A 19,768-nucleotide genomic window follows, 5' to 3' on the forward strand; every position below is an offset into this window, starting at 1 on the left:
CAGGTCAACTCCCCACCAGCAACACGACTCTACCGCCCTGCACTGTCATTCCGATTCGATCATTCCTACGGGAGTTACTGTGCCTCCGTCACAGCCGCCCACGATTACCGATGGACGGACGGACGGACGGAGAGATGGAGACAGGGAGGGAGAGATCTGAGGCACGAGCGCTCTCTGCCTCCGTCCCGTGACGGGGGCTTGCGAGCGCGCGCTGACGCTCGCCGCGTCGCTACGTCGCGGGCTCGCTGGTGACGGCTTGGGAGAGGAACCCTCCATCCAGCAGTGGAGTGACCACGGCCCACGACCACGGCGGCGGCGGCCGTGCCGGCCCCGGTCGTACCGCGTGACGAGGGCCGTCGGCCGTCGCCCGCCCGGGCCGTGAGCGCCGTTCGTCTGGATGTCTGCGACTCGCGCCGCGTTCCGTTGTGTTTATTGCCGCGCTCCAAGTAATTGCTATTTACATGATGCACGTGAGCACGGGACTGGGGATTTGTGAGGCAATTAGGACGTAATTAGTATTTATATCACTGTGTGCAGGGTTCACATCTTCCAAGCAATCCCTCCAGTAAATTGTTGCGTGCGTTCGCGATGTTCGCGCGAGCCGAGCGAGCTTACGCGCGCGCGCGGGGGGAGCGGTGGGGGAGCGGTGGGGGAGCGGTGGGGGAGCGGTGGGGGAGCGGTGGGGGAGCGGTGGGGGAGCGGTGGGGGAGCGGTGGGGGAGCGGTGGGGGAGCGGTGGGGGAGCGGTGGGGGAGCGGTGGGGGAGCGGTGGGGCCGCGTTGCTCCACGAAACCGGCGTTCGATTCCTGGCCACGGTCAATGCCGGTGGCAAGTTCTGCGTCTCACGCTCACTCACAAACATCCCCCTCCTCCCCCCCGTGTAGCCTTAACAGCCTGTTGGGGCAAGTGCTGTTAGCGAGCACCTATTAAGGCCTGCACGGCACACGAGGAGGTGGGTGGCCAGCACCAGTGGCGATGTTTACACACCGCACGAGATACTCATTTGAGGAGTGGTAGGGTAGCGGTGAGCGCGCTGGGCTAGGAGCCCGGCGACCCCAATTCGATTCCCGCTCACGGCCAACACCGGTGACGATTATCTGAACCGAGTCGACCACTCACACACTCACAAACAATGGCCGTTCGCCACGAGGTGGCAGCAACATCACCATGGTGCTTGTGCCAGGCTAGGTGGACCCCCTTGGTTACTCCACACGTGGGTCACCTTGGTTACACCACGTGGGTCTCCTTGGTTACTCCACGTGGGTCTCCTTGGCTACTCCACACCTGGGTCACCTTGGTTACTCCACGTGGGTCTCCTTGGTTACTCCACGTGGGTCTCCTTGGTTACTCCACGTGGGTCACCTTGGTTACTCCACGTGGGCTCCTTGGTTACTCCACGTGGGTCACCTTGGTTACTCCACGTGGGTCTCCTTGGTTACTCCACGTGGGTCACCTTGGTTACTCCACGTGGGTCACCTTGGTTACTCCACACGTGGGTCACCTTGGTTACTTCACACGTGGGTCTCCTTGGTTACTCCACACGTGGGTCTCCTTGGTTACTCCACGTGGGTCACCTTTGTTACTCCACGTGGGTCTCCTTGGTTACTCCACGTGGGTCACCTTGGTTACTCCACGTGGGTCACCTTGGTTACTTCACACGTGGGTCTCCATGGTTACTCCACACGTGGGTCTCCTTGGTTACTCCACGTGGGTCACCTTGGTTACTCCACGTGGGTCACCTTGGTTACTCTACGTGGGTCATCTTGGTTACTCCACACGTGGGTCACCTTGGTTACTTCACACGTGGGTCTCCTTGGTTACTCCACACGTGGGTCTCCTTGGTTACTCCACGTGGGTCACCTTTGTTACTCCACGTGGGTCTCCTTGGTTACTCCACGTGGGTCACCTTGGTTACTCTACGTGGGTCATCTTGGTTACTCCACACGTGGGTCACCTTGGTTACTCCACGTGGGTCACCTTGGTTACTCCACGTGGGTCACCTTGGTTACTCCACGTGGGTCACCTTGGTTACTCCACGTGGGTCACCTTGGTTACTCCACGTGGGTCTCCTTGATTACTCCACGTGGGTCTCCTTGGTTACTCCACACGTGGGTCACCTTGGTTACTCCACGTGGGTCACCTTGGCTACTCCACGTGGGTCACCTTGGCTACTGCTCCACACAGGGTCCCCTTGTCAGCTCGATCTCAATGCTAAAGGTGCTCCCACTCACACTCCCACTCACACTCCCACTCCCACTCCCACCGCAAAGCGTCGGGGCCGAAGAATAAGAAGTATCGAAGAGCAAGCGTGGGGTTGAGGGGGCGAGCGCTGGGCGGGTCGAGCGTGAGCACCGAGGGGCGAGCGTCGCCGAGTAACGAGGGCGAGCGAGCGCTCAAGCCACGCGTCCCCGCGACCTCCACGAGCAGCGTCCTCTGGGACGGGGGCGCCCCTAATGAGTGCGCGCAGCGAGCGGCTCGGCGCGGGATTCAATTCACGCTCAGCTGAAGCAGACACGCTCATCGAGACGCGCGCACGCAGAGAGGGAGAGCGATAGGCAGAGAGAGAGAGAGCGAGCGAGGGAGAGCGAGCCGGGGCGAAGAGATAAAAAAACTCTCCACTTCTGTCCAAAATAGTTCGCTCATTGTGTCATCAGCATGGGGCATTAGGGAGATTAAGTGGCTGTCGTGTGAGCCCTGCTAATTTCTCCTCGGCGCGCCGCTCGCTCTCCCGCACCGCCAACCACAGGGAGCTTATCGCGCAACCTTTTAATAACGCTTCCACGACACAACCGCGACGCTACCACCACGTGACCGCCACGCTACGGCCACGCTACCGCCACGCGACCGCCGCGCTACGGCCACGCTACCGCCACGCTAATGCCACGCTACCGGCACGCTACGGCCACGCTACCGCCACGCTACCGCCACGCTACCGCCACGCTAATGCCACACTACGGCCACGCTACGGCCACGCTACTGCCACACTACCGCCACGCTACCGCGACGCTACGGCCACGGTACGGCCAAGCTATGGCCACGCTACCGCCACGCGACCACCACACTATGGCCACGGTACGGCCACGCCGATCGTGAGGACGACAAGGCCCTCCCGTCGAGCCAAGCGGTCAAAGTCGGCGGGGACGGCACTCCCCGAGCCTCGCGCGACAAATAAACGCACGGCCTTCTGGGAGCGCGACTTCCCGTGCGCCGTGGTTCAACGCAGGCGAAACTCTGGACGGGTTTTGACCACCGGTGTCTCGTCAGCAGGGTCAGGGGCCGTGCGATTGAACCGGTGCAGGTGGAACTGCCGGGTGCTTTGAACTTTGAGACAACGTGTCTGGCGACGCTGCTGCTGCCGCTGCTGCTGCTACTGCTGCTGCTACTGCTGCATTGGCAGCAGTGAACAAAAGCACAGCCGATAACAACTCGGCACTAAACTCCGCGTCACTAGCAGCCCCCCCCCTCCCCGCCGCGTTGGACGCGCGTGGCCTCAAAAGGGAAAGTGTAATCGGCGACGTTTCGGGCAACGGGCCGGTTACAAAACAGGTCCCCCTACGGCCACGGAACGCAACGTGGAGACCCGGCTCTGCTCGCGGGACGCCGAACGTTTGAAGCGTGTCCAGACCGAGGGTCGCCTGCTTGTGCCAGGCTAGGTGGACCCCCCTGACTACTCCACACGTGGGTCACCTTGGTTACTACACTCCCGCGAGCCTCATGGGGACACGTCACAACTACTCCCGAGGAGAGACGGGCCTCCCCCTCCAGGTTTGGGCGCGGAGTGTCGCTTACCGATTGGGTGGCTGGCAGCCTCCACGAGGGGGAGGTGAGGGGGGGTGAGGGGGGGTGAGGGGGGTGAGGGGGGTGAGGGGGGTGAGGAGGGGGGGTGAGGAGGGGGGGTGAGGAGGGGGGTGAGGAAGGGGAGTTCGGAGGGTGGGGGAGTGAGGTGAAGGGGAGGTGGGGGGGATGAAGGTGGAGGGGTGAGGGTGGAGGGGTGAGGGAGAGTGGAGGGGTGAGGGAGAGTGAGGAGGGTGGGGGAGTGAGGGGAGGTGAGTGTGGGGGGCTGGGTGAGAGTGGGGGGCTGGGTGAGAGTGGGGGGGGGGGGGGGCTCTACCTGCACACACAGGTCGATGGGAGTGACGCCGTTCCGGTCGGCCAGGAAGCGTGCCCCGCGTGTGAGCAGGATTTGAGCAGTGTCCCTCTGTCCGTGGCTGCCGCCACCACCGCCACCACCAACAACAACAACAACCACAACAGCAACATAGGTTAGTGCGGCGCGGTGGGAACACACGCGCTTCACATCAAGAAGCGTCTGGGTTCGATCCACGACCCGGTGCGAGTTTCGTCCGGGTTCTCCGGTTTCCTCCTCCCATAGCTAAACCCACACATCCAGTGGAACTGGTATCGGTCAACCACATCCCCAATGCTGAAACATTCTCTCCAAATCGACTGGGATCACACAAGCGGCATCGATGCATTGACAAGGATCCCCTTTTGAAAAAGAGTCACGGTGAGGTTTTCCTGGGCAAACAAGCGTAGCAAAAGATAAATAAATAACTGTGTGTGCTCTGAATGTTGATAGACACCCTGCACTGAGACACCCTGCACTGAGACACCCTGCACTGAGACACCTGCACTGTGACACCCTGCACTGAGACACCCTGCACTGAGACACCTGCACTGAGACACCTGCACTGAGACACCCTGCACTGAGACACCCTGCACTGAGACACCTGCACTGAGACACCTGCACTGAGACACCCTGCACTGAGACACCTGCACTGAGACACCCTGCACTGAGACACCTGAGACACCCTGCACTGAGACACCTGCACTGAGACACCCTGCACTGAGACACCTGCACTGAGACACCCTGCACTGAGACACCTGCATCGAGACACCCTGCACCGAGACACCTGCACTGAGACACCCTGCACTGAGACACCTGCACTGAGTCACCCTGCACTGAGACACCCTGCACTGAAACACCTGCACCGAGACAACCTGCACCGAGACACCTGCACCGAGACACCCTGCACTGAGACACCTGCACTGAGACACCTGCACTGAGACACCTGCACTGAGACACCTGCACTGAGACACCCTGCACTGAGACACCCTGCACTGAGACACCTGAGACACCCTGCACTGAGACACCTGCACTGAGACACCTGCACTGAGACACCCTGCACTGAGACACCCTGCACTGAGACACCTGCACTGAGACACCCTGCACTGAGACACCTGAGACACCCTGCACTGAGACACCCTGCACTGAGACACCTGAGACACCCTGCACTGAGACACCTGCACTGAGACACCCTGCACTGAGACACCTGCACTGAGACACCCTGCACTGAGACACCCTGCACTGAGACACCCTGCACTGAGACACCTGCACTGAGACACCCTGCACCGAGACACCTGCACTGAGACACCCTGCACCGAGACACCTGCACCGAGACACCCTGCCCCGAGACACCTGCACTGAGACCCCTGCACTGAGACACCTGCACCGAGACACCTGCACTGAGACACCCTGCACTGAGACACCCTGCACTGAGACACCTGAGACACCCTGCACTGAGACACCTGCACTGAGACACCCTGCACTGAGACACCTGCACTGAGACACCCTGAGACACCCTGCACTGAGACACCCTGCACTGAGACACCTGCACTGAGACACCCTGCACTGAGACACCCTGCACTGAGACACCCTGCACTGAGACACCTGCACCGAGACACCCTGCACCGAGACACCTGCACTGAGACACCCTGCACTGAGACACCTGCACCGAGACACCCTGCACTGAGACACCTGCACTGAGACACCTGCACTGAGACACCCTGCACTGAGACACCCTGCACTGAGACACCTGCACCGAGACACCCTGCACTGAGACACCTGCACTGAGACACCTGCACCGAGACACCCTGCACTGAGACATCCTGAACTGAGACACCCTGCACTGAGACACCTGCACTGAGACACCCTGCACTGAGACACCCTGCACTGAGACACCAGCACTGAGACACCCTGCACTGAGACACCTGCACTGAGACACCCTGCACTGAGACACCTGCACCGAGACACCTGCACTGAGACACCTGCACCGAGACACCCTGCACCGAGACACCCTGCACTGAGACACCCTGCACTGAGACACCTGCACTGAGACACCCTGCACTGAGACACCCTGCACTGAGACACCTGCACTGAGACACCCTGCACTGAGACAGCTGCACTGAGACACCCTGAGACACCCTGCACTGAGACACCTGAGACACCCTGCACTGAGACACCTGCACTGAGACACCCTGCACTGAGACAGCTGCACTGAGACACCCTGAGACACCCTGCACTGAGACACCCTGCACTGAGACACCCTGCACTGAGACACCCTGCACTGAGACACCTGCACTGAGACACCCTGAACTGAGACACCCTGCACTGAGACACCCTGCACTGAGACACCTGCACCGAGACACCTGCACCGAGACACCTGCACCGAGACACCCTGCACCGATACACCTGCACTGAGACACCTGCACTGAGACACCCTGCACTGAGACACCTGCACTGAGACACCCTGCACCGAGACACCTGCACTGAGACACCTGCACTGAGACACCCTGCACTGAGACACCTGCACTGAGACACCCTGCACCGAGACACCTGCACTGAGACACCTGCACTGAGACACCTGCACTGAGACACCTGCACCGAGACACCCTGCACTGAGACACCCTGCAGAGACACCCTGCACCGAGACACCTGCACCGAGACACCCTGCACCGAGACACCCTGCACCGAGACACCCTGCACCGAGACACCTGCACTGAGACACCTGCACTGAGACACCTGCACCGAGACACCCTGAGACACCCTGCACTGAGACACCCTGCACCGAGACACCCTGCACCGAGACACCTGCACTGAGACACCTGCACTGAGACACCTGCACTGAGACACCTGCACCGAGACACCCTGCACGGAGACACCTGCACTGAGACACCTGCACTGAGACACCCTGCACCAAGACACCTGCACCGAGACACCCTGCACTGAGACACCTGCACTGAGACACCTGCACTGAGACACCCTGCACCGAGACACCTGCACCGAGACACCCTGCACTGAGACACCTGCAGAGACACCCTGCACCGAGACACCTGCACCGAGACACCTGCACCGAGACACCCTGCACTGAGACACCTGCACTGAGACACCTGCACTGAGACACCCTGCACCGAGACACCTGCACCGAGACACCCTGCACCCGGACACCTGCACCGAGACACCCTGCACTGAGACACCTGCACTGAGACACCTGCACTGAGACACCCTGCACTGAGACAGCTGCACTGAGACACCCTGAGACACCCTGCACTGAGACACCCTGCACTGAGACACCTGCACTGAGACACCCTGCACTGAGACACCTGCACTGAGACACCCTGCACTGAGACACCTGCACCGAGACACCCTGCACTGAGACACCTGCACTGAGACACCTGCACCGAGACACCCTGCACTGAAACACCCTGCACTGAGACACCCTGCACTGAGACACCTGCACTGAGACACCCTGCACTGAGACACCCTGCACTGTGACACCCTGCACTGAGACACCTGAGACACCCTGCACTGAGACACCTGCACTGAGACACCCTGCACTGAGACAGCTGCACTGAGACACCCTGAGACACCCTGCACTGAGACACCCTGCACTGAGACACCCTGCACTGAGACACCTGCACTGAGACACCCGCACTGAGACACCCTGAACTGAGACACCCTGCACTGAGACACCCTGCACTGAGACACCTGCACCGAGACACCTGCACCGAGACACCTGCACCGAGACACCCTGCACCGATACACCTGCACTGAGACACCTGCACTGAGACACCCTGCACTGAGACACCTGCACTGAGACACCCTGCACCGAGACACCTGCACTGAGACACCTGCACTGAGACACCCTGCACTGAGACACCTGCACTGAGACACCCTGCACTGAGACACCTGCACTGAGACACCTGCACTGAGACACCTGCACCGAGACACCCTGCACTGAGACACCCTGCAGAGACACCCTGCACCGAGACACCTGCACTGAGACACCCTGCACCGAGACACCCTGCACCGAGACACCTGCACTGAGACACCTGCACTGAGACACCTGCACCGAGACACCTGCACTGAGACACCCTGCACCGAGACACCCTGAGACACCCTGCACTGAGACACCCTGCACCGAGACACCCTGCACCGAGACACCTGCACTGAGACACCTGCACTGAGACACCTGCACTGAGACACCTGCACTGAGACACCTGCACCGAGACACCCTGCACGGAGACACCTGCACTGAGACACCTGCACTGAGACACCCTGCACCAAGACACCTGCACCGAGACACCCTGCACTGAGACACCTGCACTGAGACACCTGCACTGAGACACCCTGCACCGAGACACCTGCACCGAGACACCCTGCACTGAGACACCTGCAGAGACACCCTGCACCGAGACACCTGCACCGAGACACCTGCACCGAGACACCCTGCACTGAGACACCTGCACTGAGACACCTGCACTGAGACACCCTGCACCGAGACACCTGCACCGAGACACCCTGCACCCGGACACCTGCACCGAGACACCCTGCACTGAGACACCTGCACTGAGACACCTGCACTGAGACACCCTGCACCGAGACACCCTGCACCGAGACACCCTGCACCGAGACACCTGCACCGAGACACCCTGCACCGAGACACCTGCACCGAGACACCCTACACTGAGACACCCTGCACCGAGACACCCTGCACTGAGACACCTGCACCGAGACACCCTGCACCGAGACACCTGCACCGAGACACCTGCACCGAGACACCCTGCACCGAGACACCTGCACTGAGACACCCTGCACCGAGACACCCTGCACTGAGACACCTGCACCGAGACACCCTGCACCGAGACACCCTGCACCGAGACACCTGCACCGAGACACCTGCACCGAGACACCCTGCACTGAGACACCCTGCACCGAGACACCTGCACTGAGACACCCTGCACCGAGACACCTGCACCGAGACACCCTGCACTGAGACACCTGCACTGAGACACCTGCACTGAGACACCCTGCACCGAGACACCTGCACTGACACACCTGCACTGAGACACCCTGCACCGAGACACCTGCACCGAGACACCCTGCACCGAGACACCTGCACTGAGACACCTGCACTGTGACACCTGCACTGAGACACCCTGCACTGAGACACCTGCACTGAGACACCTGCACTGAGACACCCTGCACTGTGACACCTGCACTGAGACACCCTGCACAGAGACACCTGCACTGTGACACCTGCACTGAGACACCTGCACTGAGACACCCTGCACTGAGACACCTGCACTGTGACACCTGCACTGTGACACCTGCACTGAGACACCCTGCACTGAGACACCTGCACTGAGACACCTGCACTGAGACACCTTGCACTGTGACACCTGCACTGTGACACCTGCACTGAGACACCTGCACTGTGACACCTGCACTGAGACACCCTGCACTGAGACACCTGCACTGAGACACCCTGCACTGTGACACCTGCACTGAGACACCTGCACTGAGACACCCTGCACTGAGACACCTGCACTGAGACACATGCACTGAGACACCCTGCACTGTGACACCCTGCACTGAGACACCTGCACTGAGACACCTGCACTGAGACACCCTGCACTGAGACACCTGCACTGAGACACCTGCACTGAGACACCCTGCACTGTGACACCTGCACTGAGACACCTGCACTGAGACACTCTGCACTGTGACACCTGCACTGAGACACCTGCACTGAGACACCCTGCACTGTGACACCTGCACTGAGACACCTGCACTGAGACACCTGCACTGAGACACCCTGCACTGAGACACCTGCACTGAGACACCTGCACTGAGACACCCTGCACTGAGATACCTGCAATGAGACACCTGCACTGAGACACCCTGCACTGAGACACACTGAGACACCTGCACTGAGACACACTGAGACACCTGCACTGAGACACCTGCACTGAGACACCCTGCACTGAGACACCCTGCACTGAGACACCTGCACTGAGACACCTGCACTGAGACACCCTGCACTGAGTCACCTGCACTGAGACACCTGCACTGAGACACCCTGCACTGAGACACCTGCACTGAGACACCTGCACTGAGACACCCTGCACTGAGACACCTGCACTGAGACACACTGAGACACCTGCACTGAGACACCTGCACTGAGACACCCTGCACTGAGACACCCTGCACTGAGACACCTGCACTGAGACACCCTGCACTGAGACACCTGCACTGAGACACCTGCACTGAGACACCCTGCACTGAGACACCTGCACTGAGACACCCTGCATTGAGACACCTGCACTGAGTCACCTGCACTGAGACACCCTGCACTGAGACACCTGCACTGAGACACCCTGCACTGAGACACCTGCACTGAGTCACCTGCACTGAGACACCTGCACTGAGACACCCTGCACTGAGTCACCTGCACTGAGACACCCTGCACTGAGACACCTGCACTGAGACACCTGCACTGAGACACCCTGCACTGAGTCACCTGCACTGAGACACCTGCACTGAGTCAACTGCACTGAGACACCTGCACTGAGACACCCTGCACTGAGTCACCTGCACTGAGACACCTGCACTGAGACACCTGCACTGAGACACCTGCACTGAGACACCCTGCACTGAGACACCTGCACTGAGACACCTGCACTGAGACACCTGCACTGAGACACCCTGCACTGTGACACCTGCACTGAGACACCTGCACTGAGACACCTGCACTGAGACACCCTGCACTGAGTCACCTGCACTGAGACACCTGCACTGAGACACCCTGCACTGAGACACCTGCACTGAGACACCTGCACTGAGACACCTGCACTGAGACACCCTGCACTGAGACACCTGCACTGAGACACCTGCACTGAGACACCTGCACTGAGACACCTGCACTGAGACACCCTGCACTGAGTCACCTGCACTGAGACACCCTGCACTGAGACACCTGCACTGAGACACCTGCACTGAGACACCCTGCACTGAGACACCTGCACTGAGACACCCTGCACTGAGACACCTGCACTGAGACACCTGCACTGAGTCACCTGCACTGAGACACCCTGCACTGAGACACCCTGCACTGAGACACCCTGCACTGAGACACCCTGCACTGAGACACCCTGAGACACCTTGCACTGAGACACCTGCACTGAGACACCTGCACTGACACCCTGCACTGAGACACCCTGAGACACCCTGCACTGAGACACCCTGCACTGAGACACCTGCACTGAGACACCCTGCACTGAGTCACCTGCACTGAGACACCCTGCACTGAGACAACTGCACTGAGACACCTGCACTGAGACACCCTGCACTGAGTCACCTGCACTGAGACACCTGCACTGAGACACCTGCACTGAGTCAACTGCACTGAGACACCTGCACTGAGACACCCTGCACTGAGTCACCTGCACTGAGACACCTGCACTGAGACACCCTGCACTGAGACACCTGCACTGAGACACCTGCACTGAGACACCCTGCACTGAGTCACCTGCACTGAGACACCTGCACTGAGACACCTGCACTGAGACACCTGCACTGAGACACCTGCACTGAGACACCTGCACTGAGACACCTGCACTGAGACACCCTGCACTGAGACACCTGCACTGAGACACCCTGCACTGTGACACCTGCACTGAGACACCTGCACTGAGACACCTGCACTGAGACACCCTGCACTGAGTCACCTGCACTGAGACACCTGCACTGAGACACCCTGCACTGAGACACCTGCACTGAGACACCTGCACTGAGACACCTGCACTGAGACACCTGCACTGAGACACCTGCACTGAGACACCTGCACTGAGACACCCTGCACTGAGTCACCTGCACTGAGACACCTGCACTGAGACACCCTGCACTGAGACACCTGCACTGAGACACCTGCACTGAGACACCTGCACTCAGACACCCTGCACTGAGACACCCTGCACTGAGACACCTGCACTGAGACACCTGCACTGAGACACCTGCACTGAGTCACCTGCACTGAGACACCCTGCACTGAGACACCCTGCACTGAGACACCCTGCACTGAGACACCCTGAGACACCTTGCACTGAGACACCTGCACTGAGACACCTGCACTGAGACACCTGCACTGACACCCTGCACTGAGACACCCTGAGACACCCTGCACTGAGACACCCTGCACTGAGACACCTGCACTGAGACACCCTGCACTGAGACACCTGCACTGAGACACCCTGCACTGAGACACCTGCACTGACACCCTGCACTGAGACACCTGCACTGAGACACCCTGCACTGAGACACCCTGCACTGGGACACCCTGCACTGAGACACCCTGCACTAAGACACCCTGCACTGAGACACCCTGCACTGAGACACCTGCACTGAGACACCCTGCACTGAGACACCCTGAGACACCGTGCACTGAGACACCTGCACTGAGACACCCTGCACCGAGACACCCTGCACACACACTCGGGAGATGGTCTCGATCTTCTCATTAAATCGCCCCACCAGATTACAAATGTTACACGAACGAACGCAGCGACGCGTCCCACTGTTGTCGCGCAGTCCCACAGGTGAAGACCAAACTCCGTGATGAACGAGGCGCGCGCAGGTACGAGCCGTGCCCCCCCCCCCACCCCCCTTCGCACTTCCTCCGTGGTAATTCATCTTTCCCTATTATCAGGCGGTAATTAACTCAGTCCCGGCCCGCACAGGGACGTGCTCATCAATTCTGCTCCCCTTACAAACAGCCCCACGGCGGCCATCATCGCCCCCGCGGGGGGGGGGTGGCGTGTGGGGGGCGCCCCCCCCCCCCATCTCCCCCCCCCCCATCTGCCCCCACCAAGACAACAACAACGGCCGTCCTTCCCTTCGCCCGTGTCGCACCACGGGGGGCACGGCGACGGTGACCGTGGCCCGGGTCAGGCTCCAGCCCGCCGGCTCGCCAAACTCTGCGCGTGCCTCGGCGCGTTCCCACGGTGGCGACGACGAGATGATGAGTTCCTGCCTTCGGGTGAATCGTTACGTCGCTTGGGAAGGCCTTGGACCGGCGGTGGACTCACCGTGGCTGACAACGACGATAACTCCCGACCGCGCCTCACCTCGCAAACAAGCGCACGTGTCTGAACGCGCTCAGCCTGTCCGTCCGAGGCCGACCCCAACCCCGCTCTCTGACCCTGAGCTCCCTTGACCCTGACCTCGCCAGGGCAGCCCCCCCCCCCCCCCCGTGCCGTGTCTCCGCTGTCAGCGCTCGCCCGGGGTAACGAACGACCCCGCAGTGCGGAGGCGCGGAGACTCAGGCAGCCACTCCCCCCGTTCGAGGTAATTAATCCGCATCGTTACCCTCGCGCTACGCACGGCACCGGTGGCAACCCTCCCCCCCCCCACTACGCCCCCCCCCCCCCCGCTCAGCGGTAGCCGTCAAGACAAAGTCGTGCCGTCCCACCGTTCTAATGCATGCATGTATGTTGAACCTCTTTCGTGCCGTACATAGCCGAGCGCGCTAATCGGAAGTGCGAACGGAATGGGGGTGGGGTCCTCCGAGAGGATGCGTGTGGCACGGGGGATCAGGTCCACGACTTCCGCATTGTGGTTGCGTCGTGATCGTCGCTGCTGTGATTTATTGACATTTCTGCCTGAACCTTTCATCGTCATCTTAGTCGCGCCTTCAATGCCCGAAGGGCGACACCGGCCTCCCCGTAGCCCCTGTGGAGACCCGCGTGGCGAGCTCCACTCGAGCCGCTCGACCCGGCCGGCCAATGTCCTCCGCTGTCGGCTCGTTAGCGACGATGGCACCACGTTGATCCCCGCCACGATTCGCTGGGTGACCCCGTAACGCCGCCTCCATCTCTCCCCGTCTCCTCTCTCCCAGAGCTGTAACCGCCGCGCATCTCCACTTGGGTTTTTATGAGATTCATGGGTTAGGCCATGTCCTCTCGATCTGACCGAATTTGTGTCCTCAAGGCCCTCCAACCACCCGACACAGCCAAGCACGTTCAATTGCCACGTGGTTTAACGTCGCCGCATCGATCGCGATCGATTCGGCTCCTCACCGCCACGTCGAGCAAATTGCGTGCGATGTCCGAATGGAAGCCGCTTCGCGCGGCGAGACTTCTTGCGCGATGCAGATCGGGCGAGATGGCGGCCCAGCCCTGTGGCGAGACGCCAATCGCTCGCGGCAGCGGGCACCCCTCGAGGGCGTGCGCCATGCGCGAGGGCGATGACGTTATCGGTTCAGCCAGTCGCTCGTTCGCCCGTCGCGCGGCTTTGCGGTGCGACCCATGGCACGGGCGGGCACTGGCGATGCGCGGGACACGTGCGGGACACGCGCGGGACACACGCGGGACACGCGCGGGAGCTCGCGTTGGTGAAGAAGTTTGCGAGCGAACCTGCGTCCGGGCTGAGAGCCCAGCGACCCGAAAAAAGTAACCAACACGGTTGCACCGCCACAGGGAAATGAGATTGCGAGAATTAATCGTTGCATCATGAAACGCGATACATCCAAATCGTATCGTATCATGGGCCACTGGAGAAATCAAAATGATGATTATAACGACGATGACGACAATGATGACGAGGTGATGATGCTTGCGATGATGATGATGATGCCGATGATGATGATGACGGCGATGATGATGACGGCGATGATGATGATGGTGATGATGATGATGGCAGTGATGATGATAGTGGTGTTGCTGATGGGCTAGAACTGTGGTGTTTCGCGCGCAATTCACAACGAGCGCCTGTGCGTGACGCGAGTGTGCAGGAGGCAGCACGCCGTACACGACAAGACATCTCCCATATTGCCTAAGGCAGACAGTTGGGGCAAGTGCTGTTAGCGCGCACCTCTGAAGGCCGGCACGACACACAAGGGGGTAAAAGGTGGCCAGCACCACGCCCGGCCGCCTTTGTCTCCTTGGCGGCGACGTTTGCACGCCGCACCAAATACTAATTTGAGGCTAAGTCGACCTAAAGGGGGTCCAGGACCAGTCCGGATAATCGTCACTGGTATTGGCTGTGAGCGAAAAGCGAACACGGGTCGCCGGGTTCATAGCGCCGCGCGCTAACCACGGCACCCACGCTCTGCGCATCCACACAATTATATTATATTATACAAAGATACACACAACTAATAACACTGGCCAACACACTTTTTCTGGCATAAGGTATTCCAACGCTTTAAAAGTAATTTTGGAGTGCTGATTCCAAATATGGCATCAGTTTTTGTCTATCACATCAGGTTTTTGAGATATCAAATATTGCATTTTCAATAAAAACTGCAGAAGAAAAATATTAAATAAATGTCGATATCTACATAAAATGATATTATAAACACACTATCCTAAAAATACAGCACCATATTTTAACACTAAAGCAGTCACTGACTTGCAACAACTTGCAATCATAAGTGACAGAGTTAATTTCGGGTAAAATCAATGAAAATGGGGTATGCCGATAGCATTAAAATGAGATGTGATAGAGCAAATTTGAGATCAGATTTGGAATCAGCACCCTGAAATTAGTCTAAAACAGCAGACAAGAAAAACATGTATTTTTTGTTGTTGACCAGTGTAATATATGTGTACTTACATACACACATATACATACTCGCACACACACCACACACACTGTACACGCAGACCGCTGAACCTGCCGCTCGGTCTGGGTCAGGGTTCAATCGTGGCCGGCCCGGAGCGAGCCGAGGCATCGCGGTGCCAGGCGCGGTGCACCAAGGCCTTCACTATCAGTGCCTCTCCCTCCGCGCCCTTCTCTGGCCAAGGGGAGACTCAACCACTTCTCATCTCCATCACCGGGATGTCTCTCCCAACTCTCTCCCCTCGCTCTCTCCCCCACGCTCCCCTCGCTCTATTCCCACCTTGCTCCCACGGTCCCAAAACACCTGCCATTCATACCGCCTCTGCCCTGTCAGCCAATATATCCCTGGTGAATCTCCCCCCGTCTCCCTCAATCCATCTCCCCCCTTCTCTCCTGCACCCTTTTGCCATCTCCCGCCCGACATCTCCCACCATCCTTTCTTCCTCTGTTCCTGCCTCTCCCTATCTCGCACTATCTCCCCCCCCGCCCCCCGTCCCTCTCTCTACCTCCCCCACCACCCTCTCCCCATCTCCTCCTAACTCCCACTCCCGTCGTCTTTCTCTCAATATCTCTCACACTCTCCCTTCATCTTCCTTCCACCCCCCCCTGCCCCATCCCCCCATGTCCCTGCCTCCCTCCCTCCCTCCCCCGCTGCCCCCCCACCCCTCCCCCCTGTGTCTCTGATTTATTACCACTCAGTGGCCGTGACGACAGGCATAACTAATCAAATGACTACATCATCCATCATGAGTGTATTTTAAGGAGTTTTTCCTCCAACCCAATCTAGCGCTGATTTACTGGGGTTTACTCTGCGCCACTCTCTCCCCTCCCACGACGCCGGCTCGCCACGCAGGCCCACGACGACCCCTAGCCCGCCCCCCTAGCCCACCCCTCTAGCCCACCCCCCTAGCCCACCCCTCTAGCCCACCCCTCTAGCCCACCCCCCTAGCCCACCCCTCTAGCCCACCCCCCTAGCCCACCCCTCTAGCCCACCCCTCTAGCCCACCCCTCTAGCCCACCCCCCCTAGCCCACCCCTCTAGCCCACCCCCCTAGCCCACCCCCCCCTAGCCCACCCCTCTAGCCCACCCCTCTAGCCCACCCCCCTAGCCCACCCCTCTAGCCCACCCCTCTAGCCCACCCCCCTAGCCCACCCCCCTAGCCCACCCCCCTAGCCCACCCCTCTAGCCCACCCCTCTAGCCCACCCCCCTAGCCCACCCCTCTAGCCCACCCCTCTAGCCCACCCCCCTAGCCCACCCCCCTAGCCCACCCCTCTAGCCCACCCCTCTAGCCCACCCCCCTAGCCCACCCCTCTAACCCACCCCTCTAGCCCACCCCCCTAGCCCACCCCTCTAGCCCACCCCTCTAGCCCACCCCCCTAGCCCACCCCTCTAGCCCACCCCCCTAGCCCACCCCTCTAGCCCACCCCCCTAGCCCACCCCTCTAGCCCACCCCTCTAGCCCACCCCCCTAGCCCACCCCTCTAGCCCACCCCTCTAGCCCACCCCTCTAGCCCACCCCTCTAGCCCACCCCCCTAGCCCACCCCCCTAGCCCACCCCTCTAGCCCACCCCCCTAGCCCACCCCTCTAGCCCACCCCTCTAGCCCACCCCCCTAGCCCACCCCCCTAGCCCACCCCTCTAGCCCACCCCTCTAGCCCACCCCTCTAGCCCACCCCCCTAGCCCACCCCCCTAGCCCACCCCTCTAGCCCACCCCCCTAGCCCACCCCTCTAGCCCACCCCTCTAGCCCACCCCTCTAGCCCTGGACACTAACCCAGGACACAAGGATGGGACACGAGTTCACCACCCTCGCCTGGGACTCGAGCCTGCCCCTACAACCCAGGACGCTCGCCCACCGCTCTAGCCCACCCCATAGCCCAGGAGACGAGTCCACCCCTCTAGCCCACGTCTCTCGTCTGGGACACGAGCCCACCGTTCCAGCACAGTACACTAGACCACGACACTGACCCACAAAGCCTAGAGCCCAATCTAGCCCAGGCCTCTCCCCACAAACATAGGAGACACTAGCCCACTCTGTACATTTATTTTTTCATTTTTACTCTATTAGTCCTCAGTAGCACTACCCAGAGGCATCCTTCACGAGCCTCATCCACAGAGGCCGATCTGGACACCGCTGGCACCAGTCAGTTGTACATCCTCACGTATCGCATCCGACCATCTCTTCTCCAGTCCGTGTCGTGCCCGATTGATCCCCCTCTATCCGGCCGAACAGAATCTGTCTAGGCGTGCGGTGGTTGGACATGGACCCAGCCAACACAGCCTCGCCTGCCGGAGGAGCTCACCGATGGAACTGTGTGCAGATATTTCAGGGATCTGTGAGCTCCTCACACAATCCAGCCTGTTTAAAGCCAGCATGGATCGCAGGCAGGGCAGCCAGAACGCTTCCTCTCTCCCCGCGTCGCCTCCTCTCCCCGCGTTTATTAAATCAGACCGCGCAGCGTGGAGTGTCTCGTGTTTCGCCGCCACTGACCATGCTCCCCACGCGGGCTCTGACTGCCGCCCGCGACGCTTTTAATGACTCCGTCACGCGACGCTCTCCCGCTAACGGGCGGCAGCGGCTCGCGCGCGGTCTGCACACAACCACGCGGGTCCAACGTGAGCATCCTCACGTCGCAAACGGGTTTTGATTCCTTACCCGTACCCGGCCGCACCAGGGTCGCAAATGGGTACCCGTACCCATACCCGGCCGGGTACGGGTAGGGTACGTGTATCGGGTACCCGATTGCAACCTCTGGGATGAAGCCATGTTGCAGGCGCGGGTGGGTTGATTCTAGGAACTCGAATTGTGAGAAGAGACAAGACATTGGGAAATGAGTGACAAACGGTTACTCACCAGTGACTCACGGCCTACCCGTACCCGTACCCGGCCGCACCAGGGTCACAAACGGGTACCCGGTTGCGACCTCTGATCCTCACCCTCGCAGGTCACATGACCATCACTGTCCAAGGTCACGTGGCCATCATATTCCAGGCCCCACAACAACCCTCCAGGACCCTCAGCCATCGGCTAGTGTCCCGCGTCCACCATCGCCACCATCACCCCCGCCCCCCGAGTGGCGGAGGCACGTGCGGCGGTGTCACAGCGGCGGCCGCGTGAGTGTTTGTGTTTCCCGTTGTTTGCTCTCCGCCGCCGCCACCAGCGCCGTGATTGCGCGCGCCCCGCAGGGGCTGAGCCGCGTGCCGTCGCGTCTGTAAACAGCGCGGGGGGCGCAGGGGGGCATAGGGGGCGGCGAGCAGCGAGCGATCCCGTTCGTTATTTACCTTTTTCATCTACCCCCCCCCCCCCCCAAATGTCACTCCACCCCCCACCCCTCCCCCGCCATGGTGAGAAGCCTCCAACACCGACGACCGTCATCGTCCGGGATTCGGTTCATCCGCAGCCGGTTGCCGTGAGCGCACTGGTCTGTGCTACGGAGTGTGTGCGCATGTCATCTGCACCGGTCCTATCTGTGTACCCCTAGATCGACTCGGCCTCAAGTGAGTGCCCGGTGCGATCCGTAAACATCGTGCACGGTTCTGGCCACACCGCCCCCCTCTTGCGTCGCTGCCACCTTGACGAGTGCCGGCTAACAGCACTCGCCCCGACAGCCCGTGTGGGCTACATGGAGGATCTGCCACTGATGCGACTGCCTGTGTGCGCGTGCTTGTGCTTTACGGATGCATCCGTCTGTGCGTCCACGCTGCTATAAAAGCATCTGTCCACATTCGCGCGTGTCCCTGATGCGGGAGGAGGGGAGTCTTTGTGACGGCCACTGCTGGAAGCGTCTTCTGCTAAACGTCCGCGCGTGATTCATGGCCCGCGGCGTCACGGACGCGCTCATCAGCGTTAGCGCCATCAACGGCCCCTTCATCTCGCCGCCAGCATGAGCACGCGTGTGTGTATGTGTGTGTGTATGTGTGTATGTGTGCGCGCGTGTGTGCGTGTGTGTATGTGTGCGTGTGTGTATGTGTGCACGCGTGTGTGTATGCGTGCGTGCGTGTGTATGTGTGCGTGTGTGTGTGCGTGCGTGT

At 60.4% G+C, this 19,768-nt stretch overlaps 1 protein-coding gene across 1 annotated transcript in view; it reads right to left on the minus strand.

Moving 5' to 3' along the window:
* Positions 1-229: 229 nt before the first annotated feature.
* LOC144948551 (uncharacterized) overlaps positions 230-19,768 on the minus strand; it is a 32,852-nt gene continuing 13,313 nt past the window's right edge. The window contains exons 8-11 of the mRNA XM_078878119.1: positions 4,111-4,207; positions 3,076-3,195; positions 2,263-2,432; positions 230-401 (exon numbers count right to left, since the gene is read on the minus strand). Coding sequence (XP_078734245.1) covers positions 230-401; positions 2,263-2,432; positions 3,076-3,195; positions 4,111-4,207 — 559 coding nt within the window. The remainder of the gene's footprint in view (positions 402-2,262; positions 2,433-3,075; positions 3,196-4,110; positions 4,208-19,768) is intronic.

This window comes from Lampetra fluviatilis, chromosome 50 (genome assembly GCF_964198595.1).
Source record: "Lampetra fluviatilis chromosome 50, kcLamFluv1.1, whole genome shotgun sequence".
Classification (NCBI taxonomy): Eukaryota; Metazoa; Chordata; class Hyperoartia; order Petromyzontiformes; family Petromyzontidae; genus Lampetra; species Lampetra fluviatilis.